We start from the raw sequence: 24,662 nt of genomic DNA, 5'->3' as shown, positions 1-24,662 counted from the left end.
GCCAATGTGGTTAAACCCTGTTTGAGCACATGCACAGGACAGACCCTGGTGTGGGGAGCTGTGACATCCTGAGACTGCTGGACTGAACACAAGAGAAAAGCTGCACTCTGTGTGTGACCCCTCTGCCAGCACGGTGCTCTCCAGGGAGGAATCATGCCCCCCTCCCACTGCAGCCATTCCTGCCATTCTCTTACCATCACAGGGAGCGAGTTTACAAGCCCTCACGGATTCCGGCCGTTCCCCCTCGCACCGATCCCCAGCACGGCACAGCACCTGCCGGCTCTCCGTCCCCTCCCCGCAGGTCACTGAGCACTGTCGGACACAGAGGACACAGGTCAGGGCATCCTGTGTCACAGAACTTGGCAGAAATTCCCATGTGCCAGCCATGGCTTCTGGGACAGACTGGTGCTGCCCCCAACCCTCCGCTGCCCACCTGGGACCAGGGCCCAGCTTTCCACGGCGCGGGGCACGGCACCCGGTTGCAGGAACGCCGGCTCTCGGGGCGATCCCCGCTGCAGAACTTGGCGTGGACGGAGCGGTTGGTGCCGTCTGCAAGAGGCTGGATGCAGCGCACCGTGCGTAGCTGGTAGCCAGAATTCCCACATGTTTTGGTGCAGTGTTCCCACTCATCTGCTGCCCAGCTGGGAAGGGAAATGGAATCAGACACTGTCAACTGTTAACCTTTTCATCCTGCTGTGGCTGCCTCATCCCTGGAGCAAGCTCATCTAGTGGAAAAACTCCCTTCCCATGGCAGGGGGCTGGAAAGAGATGAGCTTTAAGGTGCCTCCCAACCCAATCTATTCCATGATTTTATATATATATATATATATATATATATATATATATATATATATATATATATATATATATATATTACAACCACCCAATCAGATTACTATCCATGCTTATACAGGTAGAAACTCCATATTCAGGAACTGCAGGCTGGAAAGCTGTCAGCATGCCCTCAAATTCATCCCAACCAATCTGGCTGTGGCTACCCTGTCCAAAGGAGGAATCCCTGCTCTCCGTGCCCAGCTGCACTCACAGGGGCTCTGTGCACTCCTGCAGGTTGCACATCCTACGGATGGGCTTTGGCTTTTTGCTGCCTTCGCAGAAGCTTCGATGAACCATCTTGTTGTCACTCTTCCTGCGGCACCCGTACTTGGTGTACTGGAACCCTGGGAAACATGTCAGAGGAATCAGAAGAATCAGGTCCTTGTTAGAATGTTTGGCTTAAATAGGGTTTTCTGGCCTAGTAAATGGGTTTACAAGACAGGTATTTTGGTATTTGCATTCCCCATTATTTGCTTAAGAGCCATGGACAGACCATGAGTACAGGGAATGCTCAGGAGCATCAATGCCTGAGTTTGGGCATCCAAAGTAGCTTTGGGGTCTGAATTTAAACACCGAAAGAAGCCCTTTTCTTCCTAGACTGGAAGTGTGACACCTGGGAACAGTCAAGCACTTCAGGTATTTTAAGCCTGAGCCCTAAAATAACAAACCACTGTTAAAAAAGGGAAGCCAAGAATCTAAATCATTCCCTTCCCCCATTTGTTTGGCAATTTGTCCCTTGTTACAGGTGCCTCATCCCTGGCTTACCTCCACCGCAGGGTTTGGAGCACTGGGACCAGCTCTTCAAGGCCCACTCGAAGGTGTCCGTGTCCTCCCGCAGCACGTTGTTGCTGTGGATGGTTGGCACCGAATCCTCGTGGATGATGTATCTGTAGGTCAGGCTGGATCTGGTGTCGTTCTCCCGAGGAATGATCTATGAATAAGCAAACACAAACCCAGCACTGGTACTGATTCCTCTGCTAAGTACAGACACCAAAGTCTGGCTCTGGGATATTCCCTAAGGCTGAGCTCAGCACGTCACCCACCAGCACCACCACGGCATCATGCAGGGGCCCGTCCGTGTGCAGCGTTTCCGTGTTGTCCTCGATGCTGTACTCCCACTGCACGCCCAGATCGATGAAGGATCGGGATCTGGCCTCCTCCCCTTTCCCATTCAGGATATAGTGTCCTGTAGCCTGGTTCTTGATTGCTGGGAGGAGTGAGAGCAGAGCCTGTCGTGCCTCCCCCGCACTGGCAGCAATCGGGGTGGCACGAGGAGGGGTATTTCCATCAGATTATGAAAATAACAGATTTTCATCACATTTTACTTTACTCTATGCATACAGGTGTGTCCCAGATGCTAAAATTCATAAGTGATGCTAAAATCTGTAAGTGAAGAGCTGAGGAATAGCAGCCTTGTGGAACTGCCTGGGTTTGGGCTTCCACAGCCCATCTCAAGAGCCAGGTACAGCAGAGACTATGATGATGACGATGATGATGCTTCAATTAGAAGTCAATTCATTAAGAGCTGGAATCACAGAATGGTTTGGATTGGAAGGGACCTTAAAGATCATTCAGTTCCAACACCCACTGCTCTTCTGTTCAGCTTTTTGCAATGCACCATAGGAATAATTAAAAAGATAATGAATTAGATTAATCCTGGCAGTTCCCACTTTCATGTGAATCATCACAATCCTTGGTTAGTACACAGGCAAATTTGTGTCAGTTTAATATTTTGGAGAATTCACATGAGGAGATGTTTGTTTGCTGAGCTGTAGGACTGCAGGACTAAGCCCTGACCAGGCAATTTGGAAAGCCCACATTTACCCAACCCCTTCACTGGATCCTCTCATCCCTCAGATTCTCTGGCATGAGTACCCCGTGCTTCTTCTCAAGCCTCATACCAAACTTGAGCAGAAAAACACTTACCAAGAAAGTGAGGAGAGGCCTCGTCTTCTTGGATAAACACATGTCGAGCCCCGGGAGGGATATCAAACATCTTAAGGTACCCTTTGGCACGTGCAGGGTCAGTGGAGGCAGCAGGGAGGGAAAGAGAAAGGAACAGCCATGGTCAGGAGCGCAGGGCACGCCCAGTTCTGCTTGCAGGAGAGGGCATCCAAGGGACACCAGTTACAGGTGGATTTGCCACTTTCCACCTGGGATCAGTTTAGTATTTATGGCCGTGCTGCTCCAAGCAGGAACTATCAATAATTCAGGCACAGAGATGTTTCCCGTGTTCCTCAGCACACGAGGACACAAGCACAAGTCTTTCTCACTCCTTTCCCAAATCAGTCCTCAGCCAGGTTGTTGGAATGGAACTTACCGACTGCCCTTCCAGATGGTCATGTCTGCAGTGAAAGCAGAAAGTTGTTCCCAAAGAAAAGTGTTCTTAGTTTCAATTTCAGTTATTTACCAGTGCAAATCACAGGTAACTGGTGTAAAATCAAGGAAGCACTGCCATTAGGAAGACTAGAATCCCTTCTAGGAATGGGTCACAGATCAAGATTTAATCAAGAGCCCACTAAGTTCTCTAAGTGCATGGCATTTTCATAGTCCTGTTATTTTCTTTTTAACAACTGCAGATTTAATTAAACAAAATCACTGGATTCTGGGACTACTGGATGTATTGGCACTCTGTCCTGCCCCTGACACACACAGCTCCTGAGAAAATTCAAGTGAAGGAAGAGAAGAGCCAGGAACAGGGAAGATCAGAGTCCCGGCTGAGCAGTGCCTGTACCCAACAGCATTTCCAGTCTTTTCCTCCATCACATTTAGAGCACAGGAAACATCAGATTTTGCCTGGTTTGGCATTACCTGTCTGTGTCTACAGGAAGATAGGAACTCCCATTCCTATGGATGCCTCTCTCCCTGCAAGCCGTTGCACTTACCCAGAATGTTTTGAGCCTCCTTTGTCCCAGAAAGGGAAACACTGTGAGCTCCTCTGGGTAAGGGAAAGGCTCCTCTGGTCTTCCCTTAAACAGAACACCTGGAATTAATGTCCTGAGAGCCGAGTCTGGTCATTCCACTGATTGGGTGTCACCCAGATGCTCTTTACCAGCGAAAGATATAAATTACATCATAGACAAATACATTTACAGCAGATTTGGACACATCTGGGCAAGACAACCACTCCATGGACGTCAGACAATCCGGGCAGGATTTTAGGTTGGGTACTTGCAGAAATTGTTTTCTAGAGACTTGAATTCTTTTTGAGCACCTCTTGCTTACATGTTTCCCTGTAGAAAGAGGTCTATTAGCCTTCTTAATGACCAGGTTACCCAGGCTAAGGAAAATCTATCAGCATTCCCTGAACACCTCCATCACTTCCATATCCATCCACAATCAGAGGCTGATGGACAGCAGCCTGTATTGAATAGGCTCAGAGACGGGCCTCATGGGATGGTGCTACATCCATTATTCCCAAGGTTTGAATGATTATGGCATTATCTCGTGTCTGTGAGTGTCACACAAACCCCAGAGGCAGCAGGAGTTCCAGCCAGCTGTAGGCAGCTCCTACCGAGCTTTTTGGGAGTGCGGGTGTAGGTCCCCTTCACCGTCCGGCAGTGGGAGTCATCCCCGCCGCAGACCCCACACTGGTCCTCAGCCTTGTTGGAGCCAATTTCCTTGTCACAGCCCACTTTCTGCAGAAAAAAGGGCAAGACTGGATATTAGGAGTGGATTCTTTCCTCTAACGGTGCCGAGACCCTGGCACAGGTTGCCCAGAGAAGCTGTGGCTGCCCCATCCCTGGAAGTGTTCAAGGCCAGGTTGGATGGGGCTTGGAGCAACCTGGGCTAGTGGAAGGAAAGGGCAGGAGGGTGGAACTGATGGTCTTTAAGGTCCCTTCAGCCCAAACCAGTCTGGGATTCTATGATAAGAAACAATAAGTGGAAAATAAGCGGAGCATTTCCCTGGAACAGGTCTGTGCTGTTCTCTAATTTAATTTAAATCTCAAGGAATCAGAGGAATACAATGCTGCAAATATGGAATTTAGAGACATTGCAAAGTCTCTCTGCCTGTGAGCTGTTCCCATGAGTTGTCCACGGCGCTGGTGCCACTCACCACGCATTCCCCACGGACACAGATGCTGTAGGGATCCCTGTAGGAGCAGCGAGTCCCGTCGTGCACTGGCTGCTTCATATGAGCCACATCCCCCGTTTCTCGGGACTGGCAGTACAGGTGACATCTCTTGGGAGCTGTGGAGCCAGGGAAAAGAAAAGGCTGCATGGAGGACAGTGGTCCAGGTGTGATCCTGACAACTATCCCACCAATGGAGCGAGGAGTGACAAGGGACAGGCAGGTTTCGGGGTGAGGATGGGGGCTGAGCAGTGGAATGAGGTGGTTTGGGAAGGAACGTGTGGATTGTGGGGAATTTTTTGGGCAAAATGGGCATTTTTGGGGGAAAATGGGGGTGGTTTCGGCAGAAACCTGGGGATTTAGTGTAAAACTGGTGTTTTTGAAACGCAATGTGGCCATTTGGGGTAAAAAGTATCCATTTTAGGGATAAACAAGCAATTTGAAGTCATAAAGGTGAATTGTAGAGCTAAACTGGAGGCCTGGGGGGAAATGGGGGATTTTGAGTGAAAATGGAGAAATTAGGGCAAGAGTTGTGGTTTTGAGACATAATTCTGCAACTTTGGAGCAAAAATGCCAACTTTAGGGATAAAGGGGCATGTCTGGGGGGAAAATTTGAATTCTGGCAGTTAAAAGGGCAAATTTGGGTCAGAGTAGGGAAAATGCAGGTTAAAATCAGGGATTTAGGGCAAGTCTGCTATTTTTTACATATAATGTATTAATTTAGGGTCAAAACTGTGAATTTTAGGAATAAATAAGAGAGAAATTGATTGTTTGGGGCTAAAATGGAAAAATTTGAGTCAGAGCAGGGAATTTGGGTATTAAAATCCAGATTTAAGGCAAAACTATTGATTTTCAGGCAAAACAGACAGATGGGGGGGGTGGGAACCAACTTATTTGCTTTTCTGGGAGTTCTGGGCCTGTCCCTGAGATATCCAGGCCAAGGGGAACGGCTTCAAACCCTTTCAAGTGTCACTAAAGGCCCAGAGCAGGACGCACGGTCGGGGTGCTCGTAGGGCAGCCAGTGGTGTCGGCTGCCCTGGAACTCAAAGTGGGAATTGCGCTGCTGGCACTGCTGTGCCCTGAAGTCCTCAAAGTGCTTCGGACACTCCTCGGTGCTGCAGAGCTGGAACTCAAAATTGACCCCGGCACAATCATCACCTCCATTGATGGGCCTGTGAGAAGAAAATATTCCAGAGACTTTCATCAGGGAGAAGTTGTTCCCTCTGAGGGTGCTGAGGCCCTGGCACAGGCTGCCCAGAGAAGCTGTGGCTGCCCCATCCCTGGAAGTGTCCAAGGCCAAGCTGGACAGTGTTTGGAGCAACCTGGGATAGTGCAAAGTGTCCCTGCCCATGGCAGGAGGTGGAATGGGATGGGCTTTAAGGTCCCTTCCAACCCAGACCAGTCTGGGATTCTGTAACTCTATGGAATTCTTGAATTTTCCAAAAATGATCCCATTTCGAGGGGCCTGAACAGAATGTCCACCCAAAACCCAAATACCATTGCAAGCGGCCCCTCTGAGGACCCCCAGGTGGGTGCAACTCCCACACCTACATTGGGTTGTTGCACTGGCGCGTGCGGAAGCGAACCCCAGTCCCACAGGTCCGTGAGCAGGAGCCAAACTTGGTCCAGGGTCCCCAGTGTCCATCCTGCTTCAACTGGTTGGTGTTCTTCCACATGCAGTGACCCTTGTAGCACCACTGAGGGAATTAGGGCAGGAAACAGGTGAGAACAGGCACAATCCCCAAATCAAATGTATAAGCACTGTACAGCAACATTTTGCTGCTGCCTGGGGCACATTCAGATTGTACAAGTGAGTCTCCTGTATTTCAAAATAAAGGGAATTTGCTAAAAAAACACACACAGGTATCTGAGTATAATTTTATAATTGAAAATGGACTGGCAGCAGGACACCCACTAATGGGGATATTAAAGGGAAAAATCGGCCACTAATCTTCAGCCTACACAAACATTTGCCACAGGGTGTCTGGACAGTGAGTTCTGAGCAGCCATCCCACAGTAACAGCATCATCTGCTTCCCTGGATTCCTAAAGGCACTTGACAGAAACTTTGCAGATGAGACAGAACCCAAAAAACATAACAAAGAGGTCACAGAACAGGTTTCACCTCAGCTGGAATCTCTGCCCAAAATGTGCTATGGCAAGCCTTGTACAGCTCCCAGAATATCCCAGTGGGAAAGCACAGCTCCCGCTTTGCCCGTGTTCTCGCTTCAGCCCAGGAATGCCAGGCAATTCCCGCTCCCCTCTGTGCCCTTCAGCCCAAATGGATGTAACTGTTGGTCTTTTTCCCAAGACAAAAGAGCGCAAAGGCCGGACTCACTTTTCCTGGGGCACACTCGGTGCCATCGAGGGGAGGTCCTTTCTTGGTCTTGCAGAAGTAGGGATTATCGGGATGGCTGCACCACAGCTGCTTGCACGGATCAAAGGTTCGGAACTGAAAAACACAAAGAGACCAAATGCAGAACATGAGATTGTTTATACTTTTTGGATAAGCAAATACTTTCGTATTTTTTTTTTACACTTTATTTGTATCTTTTATTTTATTTCTACTTTTTGGAAAAGGATCCAACCTACTCCCATAGATTCCATCTCACACATCCCAACGAGCCTAGCATCTTCAGGGCAGTTCTTATTCCCTGCATCCCCCAGCCCTGGGCTAGTGAAAAGAGGAAAGAAGACACCCAGAAGTGGAACAAAAATGGGATTTTTTTTTCCTTTTCTTTCTTGGGATTGCTCTCACCAGTCTGTGCCACATGGACCATGCTGCCACTCATTTTCCCATCATTCCACAGGACCCAGAGGACTGAGTTTCCCCCATAAATATCCCTCTGCTCTTTACAGATCTCTTTAAATACTCCATTAACTGCTGTCCAATGATTATGGCACTGCAGCTCTCCCATCAGGCCACACCCCCTTGCTGTGTGCCTCTGCCTGGGTGTCTGGACGTACTGCTGTGCACATCCTGTAGCCCACGCCGAAGTCGAAACGGCACTGCTCATCCATGGAATAGTTGATGCCTGGCAGCTCAGGAAGCTTGGGCCAGTCATGCTCAAAGGGGTCGTCGAGAAGACAGTCATAAGAGCTATGGAAAGAGATACAGAAAAAAAATACCGTGAGAAGATGTATACTCCCAATTCCTGCCCCATCCCTGGAACTGTCCAAGGCCTGGTTGGGTGGGGCTTGCTTGGAGCAGCCTGGTCTACTGGAAGGCGTCTCTATCCATGCCAGGGGCTTTGTAATGAGATGCGCTTTAAGGTCCCTTCCAACCCAAACCAGTCTGGGATTCTGTGACAATCTGAGGTCTATTCCAAATCCCGCTGGAGTCAGAGGGGTCTTTCCACAGACTTTTCATCCTGAGCAGATGGGCTATGGAACAGCCCTGTGTGAGGACACAGCCTTCGTGGGTCAGAGCTTTTCTAACAGGGATTTGAAGGGAAAGAGGGTCTGAAAAAAGAGGGATCAGAGACTGGCTGCACCGGTGAGGCCTTACTGGATGTATCTCCTGAGCTCCTGGCCGCTGCAGCGGGACCAGTGGTAGCGGTGGAAGGCAGCCTGCACCAAGGGGGCCATGACACTGCCCATTGCCGTCTCGTCCCCACATCTGTTCCCTTGCCCATCGTGCTCCATGCCCAGCCTGAAACAAAGAACCCCCCTCAGAGCTACTGCAAAAACAACTGTAAGGAGAAAGCTATGGAAGAGGTACCAAATCTGAACCACCAGCACAGGTGGTTGAGGAAAGGGCAGTGAAGGACAGTTAAACCAGCTCCTGTCTCCACTGCCTGGACCTCCCAGGTCCCTTCCTGACCTTTCCCTCACACCAGAGAAAAAAAGTTCACCCTGCCTCCCCTTCCTTTCTTCAACCCACTTGTCTCTCCATTGCTTCAACCACTACTGCGTTCCCAAGGGGTTGGAAATAAAACCGGGACAGCTTCCATACAGCCATTAAATCCAACACCCTTGGAGCAAGCAGGAGGTGCAGCACAGCACTTTGGTGTGATCTGATGGTAAAAGTGGTACTTACACGTGCCCAGTCTCATGAGCAACAACAAAGGCTGACGAAAACCCATCCTCATGGTTGAGGGTGCAGCTCCGGACCGGGTGGCACATGCCTGTCACAGGAGCATATCCTACAGAGAGACATCAGGGCTGAGTCTTGTGCTCAGTACATGGATTTTAAATGAGAACCCCCAGTAAACTTCCTCAGCAAAAGCTAACATTGCTCTAAGGCCAGGGCAGCCTGCCTGGCTCCTCATCCTGACCAGTGCCAGCTCTGACACATCCCGAACTTTGGGAGTTCCTTTCCATTATCATTAGTTCCCTGAGGCCAGAGGATGGATGCAGGTGTCAGAGTGGCTGGGATGTCTATAAATGGAAATCTGTGATGAAATATGCAATAAAATAAAGAGGAGTGGAATGCCACATGCATTGAGGTTCCCAGTGATCCCTGCACACACAGGAGTTTGAAGAGAGCTAAGAAGTATATATTTAAAACTCTCAAGAGAGAAATTCAATCTGTGGTTGGATATAAATAGCAAGGACTCATGGCAAGGTCTCCTTGCTTTTGAAAAAGCTTGTGGAATGAACAAGACAGGGAGCTCACAATGCAATTCCCAATTTTTCCTCTTTTCTGGCAGATGCCAGCCAAGAAACACCGAGCCCAGAGCTCTGCTCCAGGTCAGCTGCATTACCTTGCATACCAGCGGGCCCAAAATCTTGCCTGGTTAAGAAGATGGCATGGTCGTGGTGCTCGGCATGGCTGGGGTCCGACTTCTGCTGCTGATAGGCCCAGCGGCACACGTTCTCCAGGCTGCGTGAGGGGTTCCCCCTTTCGATCAGGCTGATGGACTGAGAGAGCCACACTTTAGACCCAGTGGCTCCTAGAGGCAGCCAGTTCAGCAGAGTTTGGATTTTCTGCCCAGGAGGTGAGGGTGGAGAAGAGGCTTACTCACCTTCGCGTACCCCAACATGATCATCCGGACCAGCACGACGTTGATGTGAACACCCAGGGACTCATCGTGGTAAATTTCATTCACCTGAGGAAAAAAAGAGGAAAAATTAAAAAGGAAAAAAAACCCCCACTGATGATACCAAGGGAACTTCCAAGGCCACGGAGATGTTTTTTCAAGTGCTTGTACCACTACAGTCGTCAGAAGAGGATTCAAGTCTTGGATCATTTCCACTCAGTGGAAAGCGTAGATTCACTTCCTGTCATCACATACCCCCTTCACATGGAACTTTGGGAAGGACATGTCAAGCCTCCTCTCACGTTGCATGGATCAGAGCTCAAAGAAAAGGGGATTGGGGAAAAGACTTCAAGTACAAACCCTGGAAATCACAGAATCCCAGACTGGTTTGGGCTGGAAGGCACCTTAAAGCTCATCTCATTCCATACCTCTGCCATGGGCAGGAACACCTTTCACTAGACCAGGTTGCTCCAAGCCTTGTCCAACCTGGCCTGGAGCACTTCCAGTGCTTCTTGTTTTGAAGAGCATTTTTTTTAGGAGCAACTTATACTGCTGCCCTACTTTTTCAAGATCAATTAGAATTCTGTGGTCACTTCTGTACTAAAAAGAGGCGTTGTGGAAGGGAAGTTAGAAAAACAGAATTATGCAGATGGGCCAAAAGTTGTCCTTCTTGAGGCCCTTCCCTGTGTCTGGGAAGGTGAGAAATGTCCTGGCACCAGAGTGTGAAACATCTGCAGGTCCTCAATGAAGTTCCTCATTCCCCTAAAAACAAAATAAATATTATATTACGGGCAACTGGTGAGAAATAAACACCCCTGTTCAGAGGTTGGTGGGTTTGAGCAGGAGTTAGAGGGGTTGTTTTATTTTTCAGTCAGGCTAAACAGAACTTCCCCTCAGGGAAAAAGGTCACTGGGAGCTGTCCAGACTGCGGGCCCTGGCACAAGGATTTCAGCCCATGGTTTAAACCTGAAATCCCTGAGGCTGAGAGCAGTGTCAGCAGGGCAGTGGGACAGAGAATGAGCACAGAGCTCAGGCTGCCTGTCCTGTGAAGCAATCATCCCAAAGGTCAGGTATTCCTCTCTTATTTTCTCCCCATTAGTGAAATGGGGGAGCATTGCTCCCACAAAGGACTGGGCCAGGATAAATGTTCACAACTTACCGTGTGCCAATAGAAAACAGGGGAGTTTTCTAAACACAGGAATGACTTCCCTGGAGATGAAAAGGACCCTATAGCTGACCTTAAGTCTTCAAGATTTCCCCATAACCCCTATTTTATCCCGTTCTCTGGATGGCTCTGGGCAGCAGGGTGTCAGCTCACTCTGCCTTTGGCCCCACAACTGCTCCCAGCAGATGGAGCCACAGGCGTGTGAAAAACATGGAAGTGGTCTGGGACATGGATCAACCCTGCTGTTCACTGAAAAGGTTTTAAAACCAAAAGGACAATATTCTGCAATAATGTGTAATGGAGATTTAATGCTGGTGTTCCACGGTGTATGTGGGAAAAAGGAGATGAGTCTCTGAGTGATGTGCTGGAAAAAATCATATTGGTTGGGTTAAATTCATACAGGAATCATTTTTTTTTCTGCTCAGATTCTAAGTTCTCAAATTTAGAAGCTCTGTAAAACCACCAAGGCATTATTTTTAAATTATTCCAGCAATAAAAGAGTGTAAAACATATAAGAATCATTCCTACATCCATAAAAACATTACTAATCATTATGGGAATAATTATTATGGGAATGGAATATTAATGGAATGCTAATCATTATGGGAATAATTAGTCCCTCATCTTCATCCTTAAGAGATTGCTTTTATTTCCTGGAAAATCTTATGATCCCACTGTTTCTAAGACAGATCTATTGGTACTACCAGAAGGTCTGCTGTCAGAGAGCCATTGAGGGTTTAGAACCCCTTTTCCTCTACATATTTATGCTTTAATCAGTTTTTCTCCAGAACTGTGTTGTGGGAGAAGCTCAGAATTACTAGAAATGGATCAAGTTTACTTTTTTCCCCTTATTTTTTTTCAACTATTTCCTCATTATTGGAAATACCCTCAAATGTGCCCTAGGAAGGAAACTACTGCGAAAAAGATGAATTAAAGGAAAATCTTAAAACCAGAAAACCTTCTCCAGCAGCAGTCAGAATGATCCTGTTGCTATTTTTCCCAAACCTGGTGCTCCTACAAGAGCCCCCAACAGCCATTCCAGCTCCCAAATGATACTCACGATGTTCATGAGGGTGAGGAGGTAGTTTTGGACGTGCTCTTTGCCGTGGAATCGGACAACAGAGTCGTCCACCCCCAGCAGCACCTCGATGTTGTGGTCGTTGTCTCCCGCATGGCGGCGGCGCCGCAGGGTCTCGTTCAGCTGCTGCTCAATGTGGCCATGCAGGGAATTCAGTGCCCCGAGGTCAGCGAGGAGGGACTCTGCAAGGACAGTCTGCCATCAGTGGAGTTCTAGTTCCTATCCCATCCCTGGAAGTGCTCAAGGACAGGCTGGACAGGGCTTGGGAGTAACCTGGTCTAGTGGAAGGTGTTCCTGCCCCTGGCAGGAGGTTGGAAATGGGTGGTCTTTAAGGTGTCTTCCAACCCAGCCCATTCTGTGGTTGCATTATATGACCAATCGAATTCCAGTTCCATTTCAGAAACATCCTCCCAGAAAGCATCCTCACCTGCAGAGTTACCACTTCTCTGAGTAAGATATATCAAGAACCCTGAAGAAATTATTCTTGTGGTATAAGGCTGGGACAAATCACCAGAAAACCAATAAAAAAATTTCATTCAACCACATGGGTCTGTAACTGATCATGGTTCTTACTCCACACACAAAATCCAAGGCAGTAAAACAGAACATGCCCAGGGATTTTTGACAGGTAAAACCTCACAGCTGTAGGATACTTGGCTCTTCCCAAATCTACACCAGTATTCCAACAATCTCTGAGCAACGAACATCAGTGAGGAACATCTCGTGGTGCACATAGTGAGCTGCGTGCTACGGCTCCCGTGTCCCTGTGACAATCAGGAGCATCCCTGTTCCCCCATTCTTCCCAAAAACATACAGGGATCTCCCTGCCCTAGGAAGCCAACTAGAGCAAACAGCATGCAGGATGGAGAAGAGAGAACGGTCCTGCTTTCCATGCACATGGTATCAGGGCATTTTCCCCTATGACGGCAAACTTCCAAGCCTTCTCCTCTGTGCTGGAATTCATGAATGCCAAGGCTGCAAGTCCACAAACCGGTCCTTCCTGTGTCTTCAGACACTCTCAAGTATGCCAGCCCCAGAACAGCACAACAGTGGGAAAATCATACACCCACTCTAATTCCAAAAACCGCTCCAGCTGGCAAAGCTGCCAAGCACAGCATCCAAGGGAAACCCAGCTGGAACGCTGGTCACATTGCGGTGCCCACAACGCCAACTTCCCATAGCTTGCTGGGAAGTCAGGCAAAGGGTCCTCTCCCTAACTGCTGTGCCCAGCCCAAGAAACACCGTGTCATGTGATGGGTTTATCTGTTCTCCTGTCTGTTTTCCATAATGCAGCACTTCAGTGATTTCAGAGCAAACAGCCAGGCTCAACTCCAGGTTACAGGTACTACCCACTGCTGTTTCAGAGGATGCAGTCTGTGGCCAAGCACTTAACAGAACATATGGGATCTAAGTCCATTGAGCCCAACTGTTCCCCCAGCACTGCCAAGGCCACCACTAAACCATGTCCCCAAGTGCCACATCCACACAGCTTTTAAATCCCTCTAGGGATGGGAAATCCATTGCTGCCCTGGGCAGCCTGTGTCAGGGCCAGACAACTCTTTCTGTAAGAAATTTTCCCTGATGTCCAACCTAAACCTTTCCTGGCACATCTTGAGGCCATTTCCTCTTGTCAGATCACTTGTTACTTGGGAGAAAGATAACACATGGGGCAATGGTGAAGAAATACACAGAACCAGTCTGGCTGTGTGAGGATTTGAGCTAGACAGACTAATCCATCCTAATCTCATTCTGGAATTAGCTGGTTTGTTACCTCTTCCTTTTTTTAATTTGCTAGTCCTGCATCACTTACATCCCGATCTTACCTGTAGGAACAGATCAGCCCATGCTCTTGTGCTATGAGAAATGGCTATTCTTGGTTACAGCAGGTGTTTGTCCTAGAGTGTGACTGTAAAATAATGGAACTACAGCTCTTTCTCTGCTATTAAATAAAGCCCAAATCTAATTTCATCAACGCTGTTATCAATCAACCCTCTGTGTACCTAAAGAGAACCCTCAGCCTCACTCACACGGGAGAGTCTTACCATCTTACTTTATATTGTAAAATACATAGGCTGCATTCTGTGCTAGTGATAGAAGCATTCCTTAAATATGTATGTATATACACCTTACATCCATCCATCCATCCATCTATGTTCCTCCCATATGTTCACTCGCCCAATTGCCTAATTTAGCCTTTTTCTGGATATACAGCAAGTTAAAGTATCTAGGGAAGATCCACACCTCCACTAATTCAAAATGAAACTAATGAGAAACCAGTGTGGAACAAATTGAGATCAATCTAAGTCCCTTTCCAAAGACTGTGTTAATGTATAAAATGTCCCCAGGGACAGACGTGTTCTGCAGCTACTAAAACATTCCATTCTGCTATTCCCGAAGTAAGGAAACTAGGCCAGTCCATCCTGTCACTGCCTCCTGAGCCTTATTTTGAAGTGTGCCTTTTGAAAAACCAGTGAAGAAAAGAAGAATAATTTAGTTCAAATGCACATTCCAAACAGTTCCAACATAATTCCCAGTGATTTCCACACAAATTGTGTACACGCAACATTTTTGTGGCGGTGCCGGTACTGCCTAATTGTGAGGGATCAGCAACAGAAACCACCCAGGTCGTCAGGGTGAAGATACGATGACAGGATGTTCTCATTAGGTTTTGGGATGTGCTGGAACTCGTGTGCTTTGATTTATTAGGTCCTTAAAAAACAAAACCCTGGCAAGTTACACATTCTTCCTTATCTTTTCTTGAAGAATTGCCTGAAATTGCCTTTTACTCCAGAAGCGCCAAATGACTTTCTACCACTATCACAAGAGTTTTGTGGCATGAAAAGAATGTGTCCTGACCTAACAGCCCTGTCCCAAAACCCCTTCCCATGTGGAGCACTGACACTGGGACCTGCAGTCTTGACTCCACAATTGGGATCCTTAATACTGTCACTGTCTCTGTAGGAGAGTTTGTTGTTTGCTTAACTGCCGTCAAAACTTCTGCTTGTTTTTTTTTGCGGGGCTGAGGGAAGACTTTGTCTCTACAGCAACCCCAACTGAGCCAGCTGGCCATAAAAATACACAGCTTTACTTGATGTTTCCCTGTATGTTCAAGGCTATACCCATGAAGTGCTTCCAGAAGCCCCTGCAGAGTGTCTCTCTGGGATATTTCACAATAAATAAATATTATCTAGGAACTTTTGATAACACAAAACCAGCCAGCTCTGCTGCTGCAGAAACACAGCGCAGTTACACAAAAGAGAACATTGGATTTAACATTTCCCTCAAGGCAGGTGGAAGAAATCACTTGAGCATTAACAAAAACCAAATCAGAAAAACTCAGAACAGCCCGCAAGTCAAAGTCAGGTTACAAAAAGCCCTTCTGACCATCGAGTCTGACTGTTCACCCATCACCTGGATGTGGTCCACCACTTGAGGATGGAAGTGCTGCTGCACCTGTGAGTCTTGGGATGTGGCAAATAAGGTTTGGTGGTGGTGTCACCTCTTGCAAAGGTGTCTTGGTGTCAGAGGAAGTGTTAGCAGAAGAGAAAGACACTGAAGAATTTACTAATGGAAATAAAAATGCCAGCAACCAGGTTCAGACACAGCTCCACTTTTACAACAGTTTCACCACACTAAGGAATGAAGAAAAGGGAGAGAAGAAGTTCTTGTGACTCCACACGCAGACCTCCTGAGATGATTAAGCTCAGAGTATTACCTCCGTTTATGTTCTCTTCCAGTGGGACCTTTGGAGTGACAGTGACTGGCAGAATGACAAACAAGCAGGGATTAAAGGAAGGTCTGAATCCTGAGGCTGCAGGATTAGTCACGAAATGCAAGAACTCCATGGGCCACAAACAAAGACCCTGTCTTACTTTGTTCTTACACTTGAAAAAGCAAAGGAAACATTCTGGAGTGCCGACTGCTTCCAAGATATATGTGCTTCTCTGGTACCTGAGCAGTTCCAGCTGCAGGGTGACTCTGGGAAGGATGGAGGATTTCCTGCACTATATTCCTTGCGCTGACATCATGGGAAGGCTCTTCCCTTCCACGCACCATCAGCAAAAACAGCTCCTAGCCCTCATTTACACCAGGGCTTGATGCCAGCCACACACTCAGGGAGTCACGTAGAAATGCATAATCCTCTATATATTTGAATTATATTCAGAGCCAACTCAGGATAAACTTTTCCAATAGAAAAGGCTGTAATTTCACCCTGTAATTTTCTTGTCATCACTACCCTCCCCAGCATGAGGCTTTCTAGGACTGCAGGTTATCCTCACCTGGCAGCGAACACACAGAGAACAAAGCCAGAACTGCAGGAAACTATAATTAACTAGGCCTGAATTTAGGTCAACTATTAACTGTTCTTTTTCCATCCCATGACCAGAAACAAAAAGCAAAGAGGAACGCCAGCCAATTCCAGAGTTCCCAGTGCTGGAGGACACGCCTGACACACTCCCTGGACAGTCTGCAACAGCTCTGATCACCACCTGATCAGACACACCTGATTCGTGTGAATCACCACCTGATTTGTGGTGAAAGGGCTTTTGGATCTGTGGAAATTGATTAGGGATGGAACTCTTGCTGTGAGGCTCTAGGATACAATCAAAAGAAGAGGTATAAGGCTCAGGGTCAAACTGAGCTTTTTTGCAATAAAGATATTGCCCTCTAATAATGAGAAGCTGGGGGGGGACACAGGACAAGCAGAGGAGAAGCCAGAGAAGCTGCTCCCTGCACAGCCCATGGACATGCCAGCCCCTTGCCTGGCCACCACTAATACCAGATCACAGCTGCACGCTGGCCTAACATGGCCTCGGGACTTGCCCGGCCTTGCCCTGGCTCATCTGCTCTGCACCTTATTTTTAGCTGGGCTTTAGCCCTAACAGCCAACTTAGCCAATAGGTAGTTATCCTAGAACTACAAACCATGTCCCCTGGAATTCCTGCTTTCCTAGTAGCAAGACATCCCCCCCATTCCCCATTTATTTAATTATTTGGCTCTCTCTCTATATATAGCAAGGATTCCATCATAATTTTATTTTGGAGGTACAGGTGATTTGGTGGTTAGTTTTGTTTGCGGATTTTTTTTTTAGAACAGGTTAAAAATATATATTTACTATGTGTCATTATTCAGAAAAACTTAATTATGGGTAGAGCTGGAGTCTGGCTTTGACCCTGAATTTTGAAGTATGAAAATGTATTAAAAACAGTCTCCTGACAATTCCAGGTCTTTTACTAGGACATTATTACAAGGTGTCACTCTTCCTTCAGTTTAGCAACTTACACATGTAGCTCAGAGACTTTAATAGTAATAAACTGAATTTTTCTACTTTAATCCCAGGAGAACATTCTGTTGAGTAAAGACCAGCATTTTTTTGGACATGTGAGGAAGACTTGAGCATTTGGGTCTGGCATTTTAGGAGACCTGAGCTACACTTTCTGCTGGTGCTTACATACAAACAGAGGACATGGAGAGGCCTGTGGGTCACATATTGGACACAATAAACCAACCAAGGCTGTTCTTTTTTCACTTTACACCACACCAAGTTCTTTGATTCAATATCAATGGGACCCTTCAAACACAGCTGCAATAAAAGGTGAAAAATAAAAAGGAAAAGAAGTCCCATTTTGCAAAATCATCATCTGTATCAATGTCCAAAAGTATGGAAAAAGCATCTATAGGGGCTCTGAAATTTGGTTTGCAGATGAGAAAAATAAGTCAGCAACAATGTGCAGACTGGCCCACTGCTGAGGGGGGTACCTGGGGTGCTGGAACCAAATCCAGTTTGGGTATGGGAGGGCTTGATTTTACAGCTCAGAGTGGCCAGGCTTTACTCCCAAAGTTTCCAGCTCTTAAGATCATCGAATCCACGACTTTCCCGTCAGAAGCTCGCCCAGGAACACGAGAGAGCTCTGCATTAACAACCTTAAAAGCACTCATGCCTTCATGTATCATTACATCAACCCAAAAATCATTTTTACTTCACAAAGGAGTACTCTTAAAGTATCCTTGGATTCCTAACTGGAATAATGCACTGTAAAAGGACAGAGCAATCCAGAAAGGGGGGTACCCACTACATTCTGAAAGCACAGGTTGCATTCATAATTCATCTGCTAATTCAGAACTTACTGGAAGAAGAAATGCTGGATGGCCTGAGCTGTCTGCATTTTTGGGCAGCTTCCCTGAGATCCCAACAGGCTTCACAGGAATTCCAGGGTCTAAATTCTTTAAGCAGGTATTTTCAGCACCAGAACACTACTGTGAGCTTCCAATGCTCGAGGAAGTTGCTTTGGCAGAGATACAGTCCCCCCAGTGCTCATGAACTAAGTCATTATAGCAAGGCCTTAAAATTCTCTCACTCTTTACTCCTTGGCATCTGACCCAGCTTCTGCCAGCTGGCTGAAAGCACGGCAGGAGCCAAGCTTCCTATTTCACAGACCCATGGAATGGTTTGGGTTGGAAGGGAGCTTGAAGCCCATCTCCTTCCGCCTCCTGGCCACAGGCAGGAACATCTTCGACTAGACCAGGTTGCTCCAAGCCCCATCCAACCTGGCCTCGGACACTTCCAGGGATGGGGCAGCCACAGCTTCCAGGGAAAAGACAGTAAGTGAATTTTCAGTGGCAAAGACTGTGGCAAATGGGAGCAGTTTCCACAGTGAGGGCACTAACTACTCCTTGGGTTGCTCATTTCTTTGGGATAAAGGGAGAGCTGTGTTTACACGCAGCTGCTTGTTTATAAAAGCTGTGTAAGGAATGTGCTCCTAAACACGTGGGACCTTTTACTGCCACAGGAACCGTGCAAGAGGACAGAGCCTGGCTGGTGATCCTCTGCAGGCCCAGCCACAGCCTGTTGCATCAGCAAGCAGCCCACTGCCCACTGTCAACAGCAATTACCCTCTGATCACCACTTTATCTGCCCTAAGCCTCTGGAAGTCAGCAAAGCCTGCTACACTGTCCAGACACAACAGTGGGACACCGGACAGAGCCCAGCTCCCTTAGATGGGGATTATTCCGAGCAGGGAGCTGTGCCTTACTCGCACAGCGCACAGACACACCATCCTCCCCAGCCCTTGGGAATGAGGGATGGAGCTTGACAGCAGTTGAGGAAGAACTTGTACAAGCCACCAATGCATAATTTAATACTTCACCTAAATATCCTAAACGCGTGTGCTGCTGCAGCCCCACAAACGATGTAAAACCCCCGTGTCGGAGGCTTGCTGCACTGATCCATGCCAAGGGGAAGGCTCTCCCACCATGATCTATGCAAGGGCAAATCTCAGGAAATAATCTTTGCCTTTTTCCATGACAGATTTGCTTTCTCCTGCCTGTGGAGAAGCCAAAGAGCTTGTCTGAAGGGCTTGTCTGGACAGCAGAACTGCTGTCCAGCTGGGGAGTGAAGCCACAAGCAACTGAGGCAGCTAAGCTTTTCCATTCCAGTGATGACCAGCAGTGAAAACACATTGTAAAAATCCAAGGGGAGAACGCAAGTGGGGACAAGGTGGGGCACAACAACACCATTTTTGCTACTAGAAAAATGCTGAAGGACACTGTGGTGGCAACAGTGGAAGAAGCAAAAAGGTACTTTAAATGTTTCTTTCTGTAAATGAAAGAGACACGAACACGCTTCTCACTGACTTGCTGCAAGTTCTCCTGAACATCTGAGAGACAGAGGAAACCACTACCCACTACCACATCAAATTAGGGATCAGTTAACACTGGGATTTGGTTTCTGCCTGCTGCCTTGGCAGCTCTCCCCTGGTCTGTCTGTGTGATGGAGCTTTGGAATCTGGATAATCCATCTAAAGGTCACTGGCTGGAGTGAACCTGTGACCTGTTACAATAAAACAGCATCATAGAATTGTTAAGGTTGGAAAGGACCTTTAAGAGTCTCAAAAGTCCAGCCACCTGACACCTGAAGTCTAAAAGGCCAAATGAGAAATGGAGGAGGGAAGAGATGAAGCTCTGTCCAAGTGCCAAAACCAGAAGTTTTACATATAAAGAAATCAAAGGAGATTTCTGAATTTAGTGGGCCTTGAGCCAGTTCTGTCCCCCTTTCACAGAAGGTTCACAGAAGACACGGAACAGGAAGAATAGGTGGGCCTGGTTCCATTCTAAACTGAATGAATGGGTACGGAAGGCAAAATTATTCTTCAGCACCCTCAGTGTGATTCCCTCACACGGCCACCGGCACAGGAGGAAACCAAGGATGTGAACACCACGGGCAAGACTCAGCTATCCCATGGCTTCTGCTGAGACCAGCGTTTAAAGGAGACAGGAGAATGGAATTCACAGCAATCACTCACATAAAAGGAGTAACTGAGTGTGCAAAACTGGAAAAAAATGTGGGAAAATATTTATGCAGCCCACATTACCGAGACAAAGAGAACTTCAAACGCCCTGTCAGTGATAGTGAGTCACAAAGTGTGTGGGCGTGTGACAATGGGTCACTTCCTCCCAGTGTCTTCCTGCCCCGTAACTCCTTAATGTAGCTGAAAGCATAATTAATTGTCCTTAATTGCTCAGTTGGCACTAAGTGGATTCCGACCTTCTTAGAGGACAAAGTTCAACAGCTGGGTTTGGGAGTCCAGCCTTCTGATGAGCCCGTGCACCTGCAGTGACACTGGCCACGTCCAAGGCAGGCCTCCTCCACCGCTGCAGCCGACTGCCAGGCAGCAGCTGTGTCTGCAAACATGAGGGGTCCCTTCCCACCCCAAACACTCCAGGATTCCACAATCCTATGATACACATACACTGCATTTGGATACATACATTGGATTACGATATTTAGGTATTTATAAGGTATGTAAACCGGAAGTTTTGCAGAGTTTCATTTGCCCATCAACCCTACCTCCAGCTGAAATCCTTGATTTTTTAATTAACTTGCAGACAAGAACTGACTGAATTAATGGAGTAATTTTTTTGGAGGAATAAAAAAATACATGAAGTGGGTTATTATAAATATATTCCAGCTAGCTGTGCTGGGTCAACAAATTCTGATTCTTTGTTGAACAACAGTATTCAGTGGCACACAGGCAGATTATGTGAAATCACAGAAAGTCAGTCAAAGCCTCTGCTGTCTCCCAGTCAAGTGTATTCTAGAAGGGAGGATTTTAAAACTGGAAGGGCTGACAGGGAGAGAATAGTCCTGAAGTAAAAGCCAGCTCTCAATTCTAATAATTCCTTACGGAGCAGAACCTCATCTACCCACAGCTCTGTCTATAATTACACGGAGTAAGTGTGATACACTTACAAAAACCACACAGCCTGACACTAGACATACTGACATCACACTATTTTCAGTGAAAAAACCCAGCAAACAGGCAGCTAAGGAGGGCTGATTTTCACTGTCACACCACAGAACTGGTTTGCAAACAAGAGGGTCCCATCTACACTTTCCTGTGGCCATTCTTTGGGGGGAAGAGTTTTCTGCAAGGCCCAAACACTGGCCCTCAGAAACTGACACAGATTTTTTTTCATGATGGACCCACACCCCCTTTATACTTTCCTTTTTTCATATAGACTCTTACACAACGAAGCACTTTTTTTTCCTTTCCACCTCACCAAATTCCTACGAGTGTGCCAGCCTTGCCTGCACCATGCACAGATGTGTTATGAATCTAACTCGCACTGTTTCCACACAGGATATTTTATCATTCCCCTCTCCTTTTCCCCATCCTGATCCTGTCCAAAATAGCATAGAGTCATAATCATAAATTCTCCTATTGTGACCTGAAAGACCATTTTTTCAAGGACTATTTATCTTGAAAAAGCTGTGATTAAGGAGAAGGAGTTTTTCAGCAAGGTTCATCCCTGCAGTCTGCCATGGGAGGTGAGGTCTGCTGGAAGCATCTTCCATAGGGAATTAGTATTTCTTTCTATCCAGAGCCCACCTTCTCCCTCCTGACACTCAAAAACACTCAGATAAAACATAAATTTCCAACTCCCATATACAAATTAATTCAAATAAATTGGAACATTATTGCTGGAACCTCAGCACAATGTGTGAGTATCCAAAATGCCATTTATTTGTGGAATGACACTTGACCAAGCATTTCATGCCCCTTCAGTAACACTCTCTCAATGAAGCTGCTCCTCAAATCCAAGGAATTTTCCTGTGAGAGGAGAGCTGCCAACTTTCCCTCTTTGGCGAGCAGAGTTCCATTCTTGCACCTCTCTCCGTTTCCTGCACAGTGTTGCTTTAATGAGCCCTCCAGTCTGGTGGAAAGCTAACAGAGACAGCGAGAAAAAGCATAATAATAAAAAGAAGAAGAACCTGAGAGGGGAGAAGATTTAGGAAGAATTTTCCATTGAATATACAATGGGCCTGACTAGAAATATGACAAAAAGGAGACAGTTCTCCTCTGCAAAAGGAGGGAAAACAGCTCAAGTGTTCATTTTAGACATATAAAAGGACCTCTTAAGCTAAGTAATAAATTTAATGACTTAGAACTAAAAAGAAGAAAAGCTTTGTGAAATATTGTGTTGCAGAAAACGCAGCAAGAAAGACAATCCTATGCACCGAAAGCAATCAAGAGTATGATTTTCAATCCTGTCATCCAAAAATGCAGAGCCTTCATCTTGGATTCAACCTCTAACTAACACAAAGGCGAGCTTAGCTGGGCTCTGGATCCCAGGTTGACAGTGTGTTGCAGGGGCTGAACTCCCAAAGGAGGATGGCAGTGGGAATGATGTGAGAACGGCAGTACAAGGTGAGAGAAATGCTGCTCAAAATTAGGAGACAACAGGATCAACCAATGTAGCAGAAGAGTAGAAGTGGCACAACAGCAAATAAAACTAATTACAAAAAAGAAGCGTATCCAAGCATTAGTCACGGATAATAAGCCTCTCTTTCTCGCCACATGGAATTTCAGCCATTTCTCAAAATTCCACTGGCATAAATATAAAGGAAAAGCTCCAACTATAAACTGTCACTGAATGCTGTTGAACTCGAGCTCCTGCTTTTTTTTCCATGAATGCACTGTAAGTCAGCATTCCAAGAGCAACAAATGTCTCAAAGCCCAAGCTATTTCCCAACAGTCCATGGACCACAAGAGTGTCCAAGATAACAGTGAAAATATGCACAAGGCCATTCTACCCAGATACCACATCCACAGAGGAAGGGGGTGTCCCAAAAGCACAGGCTAATATTCACAAAGGGGTCTTGGGTCGGGGCAGCAAACAGCTTCAAAAACCCAACTGAGCACAAAGATCACTGAACTGCTGACCTGCAAATCCTGAAAAAAACAAATAACATCCGAGCCATTAGTGAGACAGAGTATCTGCTTGGGACTTGGGAAGTTTGATTTGGATAGAAGCTCTGCCACTGTGGAACAGCCACTTCCAAACTGTGGGCATCAACTTACCCACTTCTACTTGGGGTAATAACCTGCAGTGTCTTTGAATATCCCACTCCAGCTGCAAATATCATCATCACCCCAAAGAAGCCTTCACAGAAGATTCTGAAAGCAGCTTATTATGTCCTAAGTACCTAAAAGGTTTCACAGATGCTCTTGGTTGTCCAGTTCTGCTCTTCCACAGAAAAACAGCTGAGGGAACTCATTGTCTAGCAGCGCAGCTTTTCAGTTTCTCCCTGGCTTTCCAGCTTCTGCCTCAGCTTCCCTGGCATTGCAGACATAATGCTATCTTTTACCCATGCCAGTGCCTCACCACTCTTATTGGAAACCTGTACAGGGACTGCAAAGTATGGAGCTATATGGAGATACTGGCAGCTGGAGCACCTGTACACTGTGTGCCATCACCTGTGAGGTTCAGAAAAGGGATGGTAAATTCAATGCAGGGAGTTCTCTCTCTTTAAAGAAATGAAGAGTCTAATTTCTTAAGGCTTTAAGAAGGGAGACAAGGCAGCTGGAGGCAGAGGACTCTGGATTTCCATGGAGCCTTACATCTGATGAACAGCTGTGAGTCAACCTGCATGGCAAAGGCTCAAGAATACAAGTACTCAGCTTTAAATCCTACAGACACAGAATGACCTGCAGGAGACATTGCTGCCTTTTCCCCATTGCCTCCTCACTCAAATGCCACCATGTTCTACTTTGTACGGGAACAAACATCCTAAATTAGTAGTATTAGAGGGTATGATCAAGAAACAGGCATTTGGGGCATAGTGCCTATGGAATTTCTCTCACTATCAGAAATTCTAAGTGAGCCTGGAGATGGAAAGGGAACACATCTGTTCACTGCAGTGCTGGTGAGACGTTCCTAATAACAGTGCAGATGTTTCCAAATGGAAGTGGATGGGATGTCCAGATGGCTTTCATTGTCCCATTTTTCCAAGCAGCCTGACAAACTTCAGATGTAAAAAAATAAATATGAATGATGATTCTGTCTCACCAGCAAAAAAAAAAAAAAAAAAAAAAAAAAAAAAGTTTGACAAAGAGCAAACGAAGCAGACCTGAGGAGGTCAGAACTTTATCAGCCCTCCTCCAATTAAACCAAGTGTCTAATCAAGCCCCATAACATGGCACAGTGCTGTGTGAGCCGTCAAAAACAGATACTTTTAATTTATTTATCT

At 46.7% G+C, this 24,662-nt stretch overlaps 1 protein-coding gene across 1 annotated transcript in view; it reads right to left on the bottom strand.

Annotated features, from left to right (window-relative positions):
• ADAMTS3 (ADAM metallopeptidase with thrombospondin type 1 motif 3) overlaps positions 1-24,662 on the bottom strand; it is a 57,214-nt gene that overhangs the window by 2,785 nt on the left and 29,767 nt on the right. Inside the window, exons 5-21 of the mRNA XM_068188188.1 lie at positions 12,113-12,312; positions 9,873-9,956; positions 9,612-9,768; positions 8,945-9,050; positions 8,414-8,557; positions 7,873-8,005; positions 7,244-7,357; positions 6,458-6,603; positions 5,903-6,078; positions 4,892-5,025; positions 4,349-4,472; positions 2,761-2,841; positions 1,878-2,041; positions 1,600-1,765; positions 1,046-1,178; positions 434-641; positions 195-312 (exon numbers count right to left, since the gene is read on the bottom strand). Of these exons, the coding sequence (XP_068044289.1) occupies positions 195-312; positions 434-641; positions 1,046-1,178; positions 1,600-1,765; positions 1,878-2,041; positions 2,761-2,841; positions 4,349-4,472; positions 4,892-5,025; positions 5,903-6,078; positions 6,458-6,603; positions 7,244-7,357; positions 7,873-8,005; positions 8,414-8,557; positions 8,945-9,050; positions 9,612-9,768; positions 9,873-9,956; positions 12,113-12,312 (2,388 nt within the window). The remainder of the gene's footprint in view (positions 1-194; positions 313-433; positions 642-1,045; positions 1,179-1,599; positions 1,766-1,877; positions 2,042-2,760; positions 2,842-4,348; positions 4,473-4,891; positions 5,026-5,902; positions 6,079-6,457; positions 6,604-7,243; positions 7,358-7,872; positions 8,006-8,413; positions 8,558-8,944; positions 9,051-9,611; positions 9,769-9,872; positions 9,957-12,112; positions 12,313-24,662) is intronic.

The sequence above is a fragment of the Anomalospiza imberbis genome, chromosome 4 (genome assembly GCF_031753505.1).
Source record: "Anomalospiza imberbis isolate Cuckoo-Finch-1a 21T00152 chromosome 4, ASM3175350v1, whole genome shotgun sequence".
NCBI lineage: Eukaryota > Metazoa > Chordata > Aves > Passeriformes > Viduidae > Anomalospiza > Anomalospiza imberbis.
This window is presented reverse-complemented; position numbering and strand designations above follow the sequence as displayed.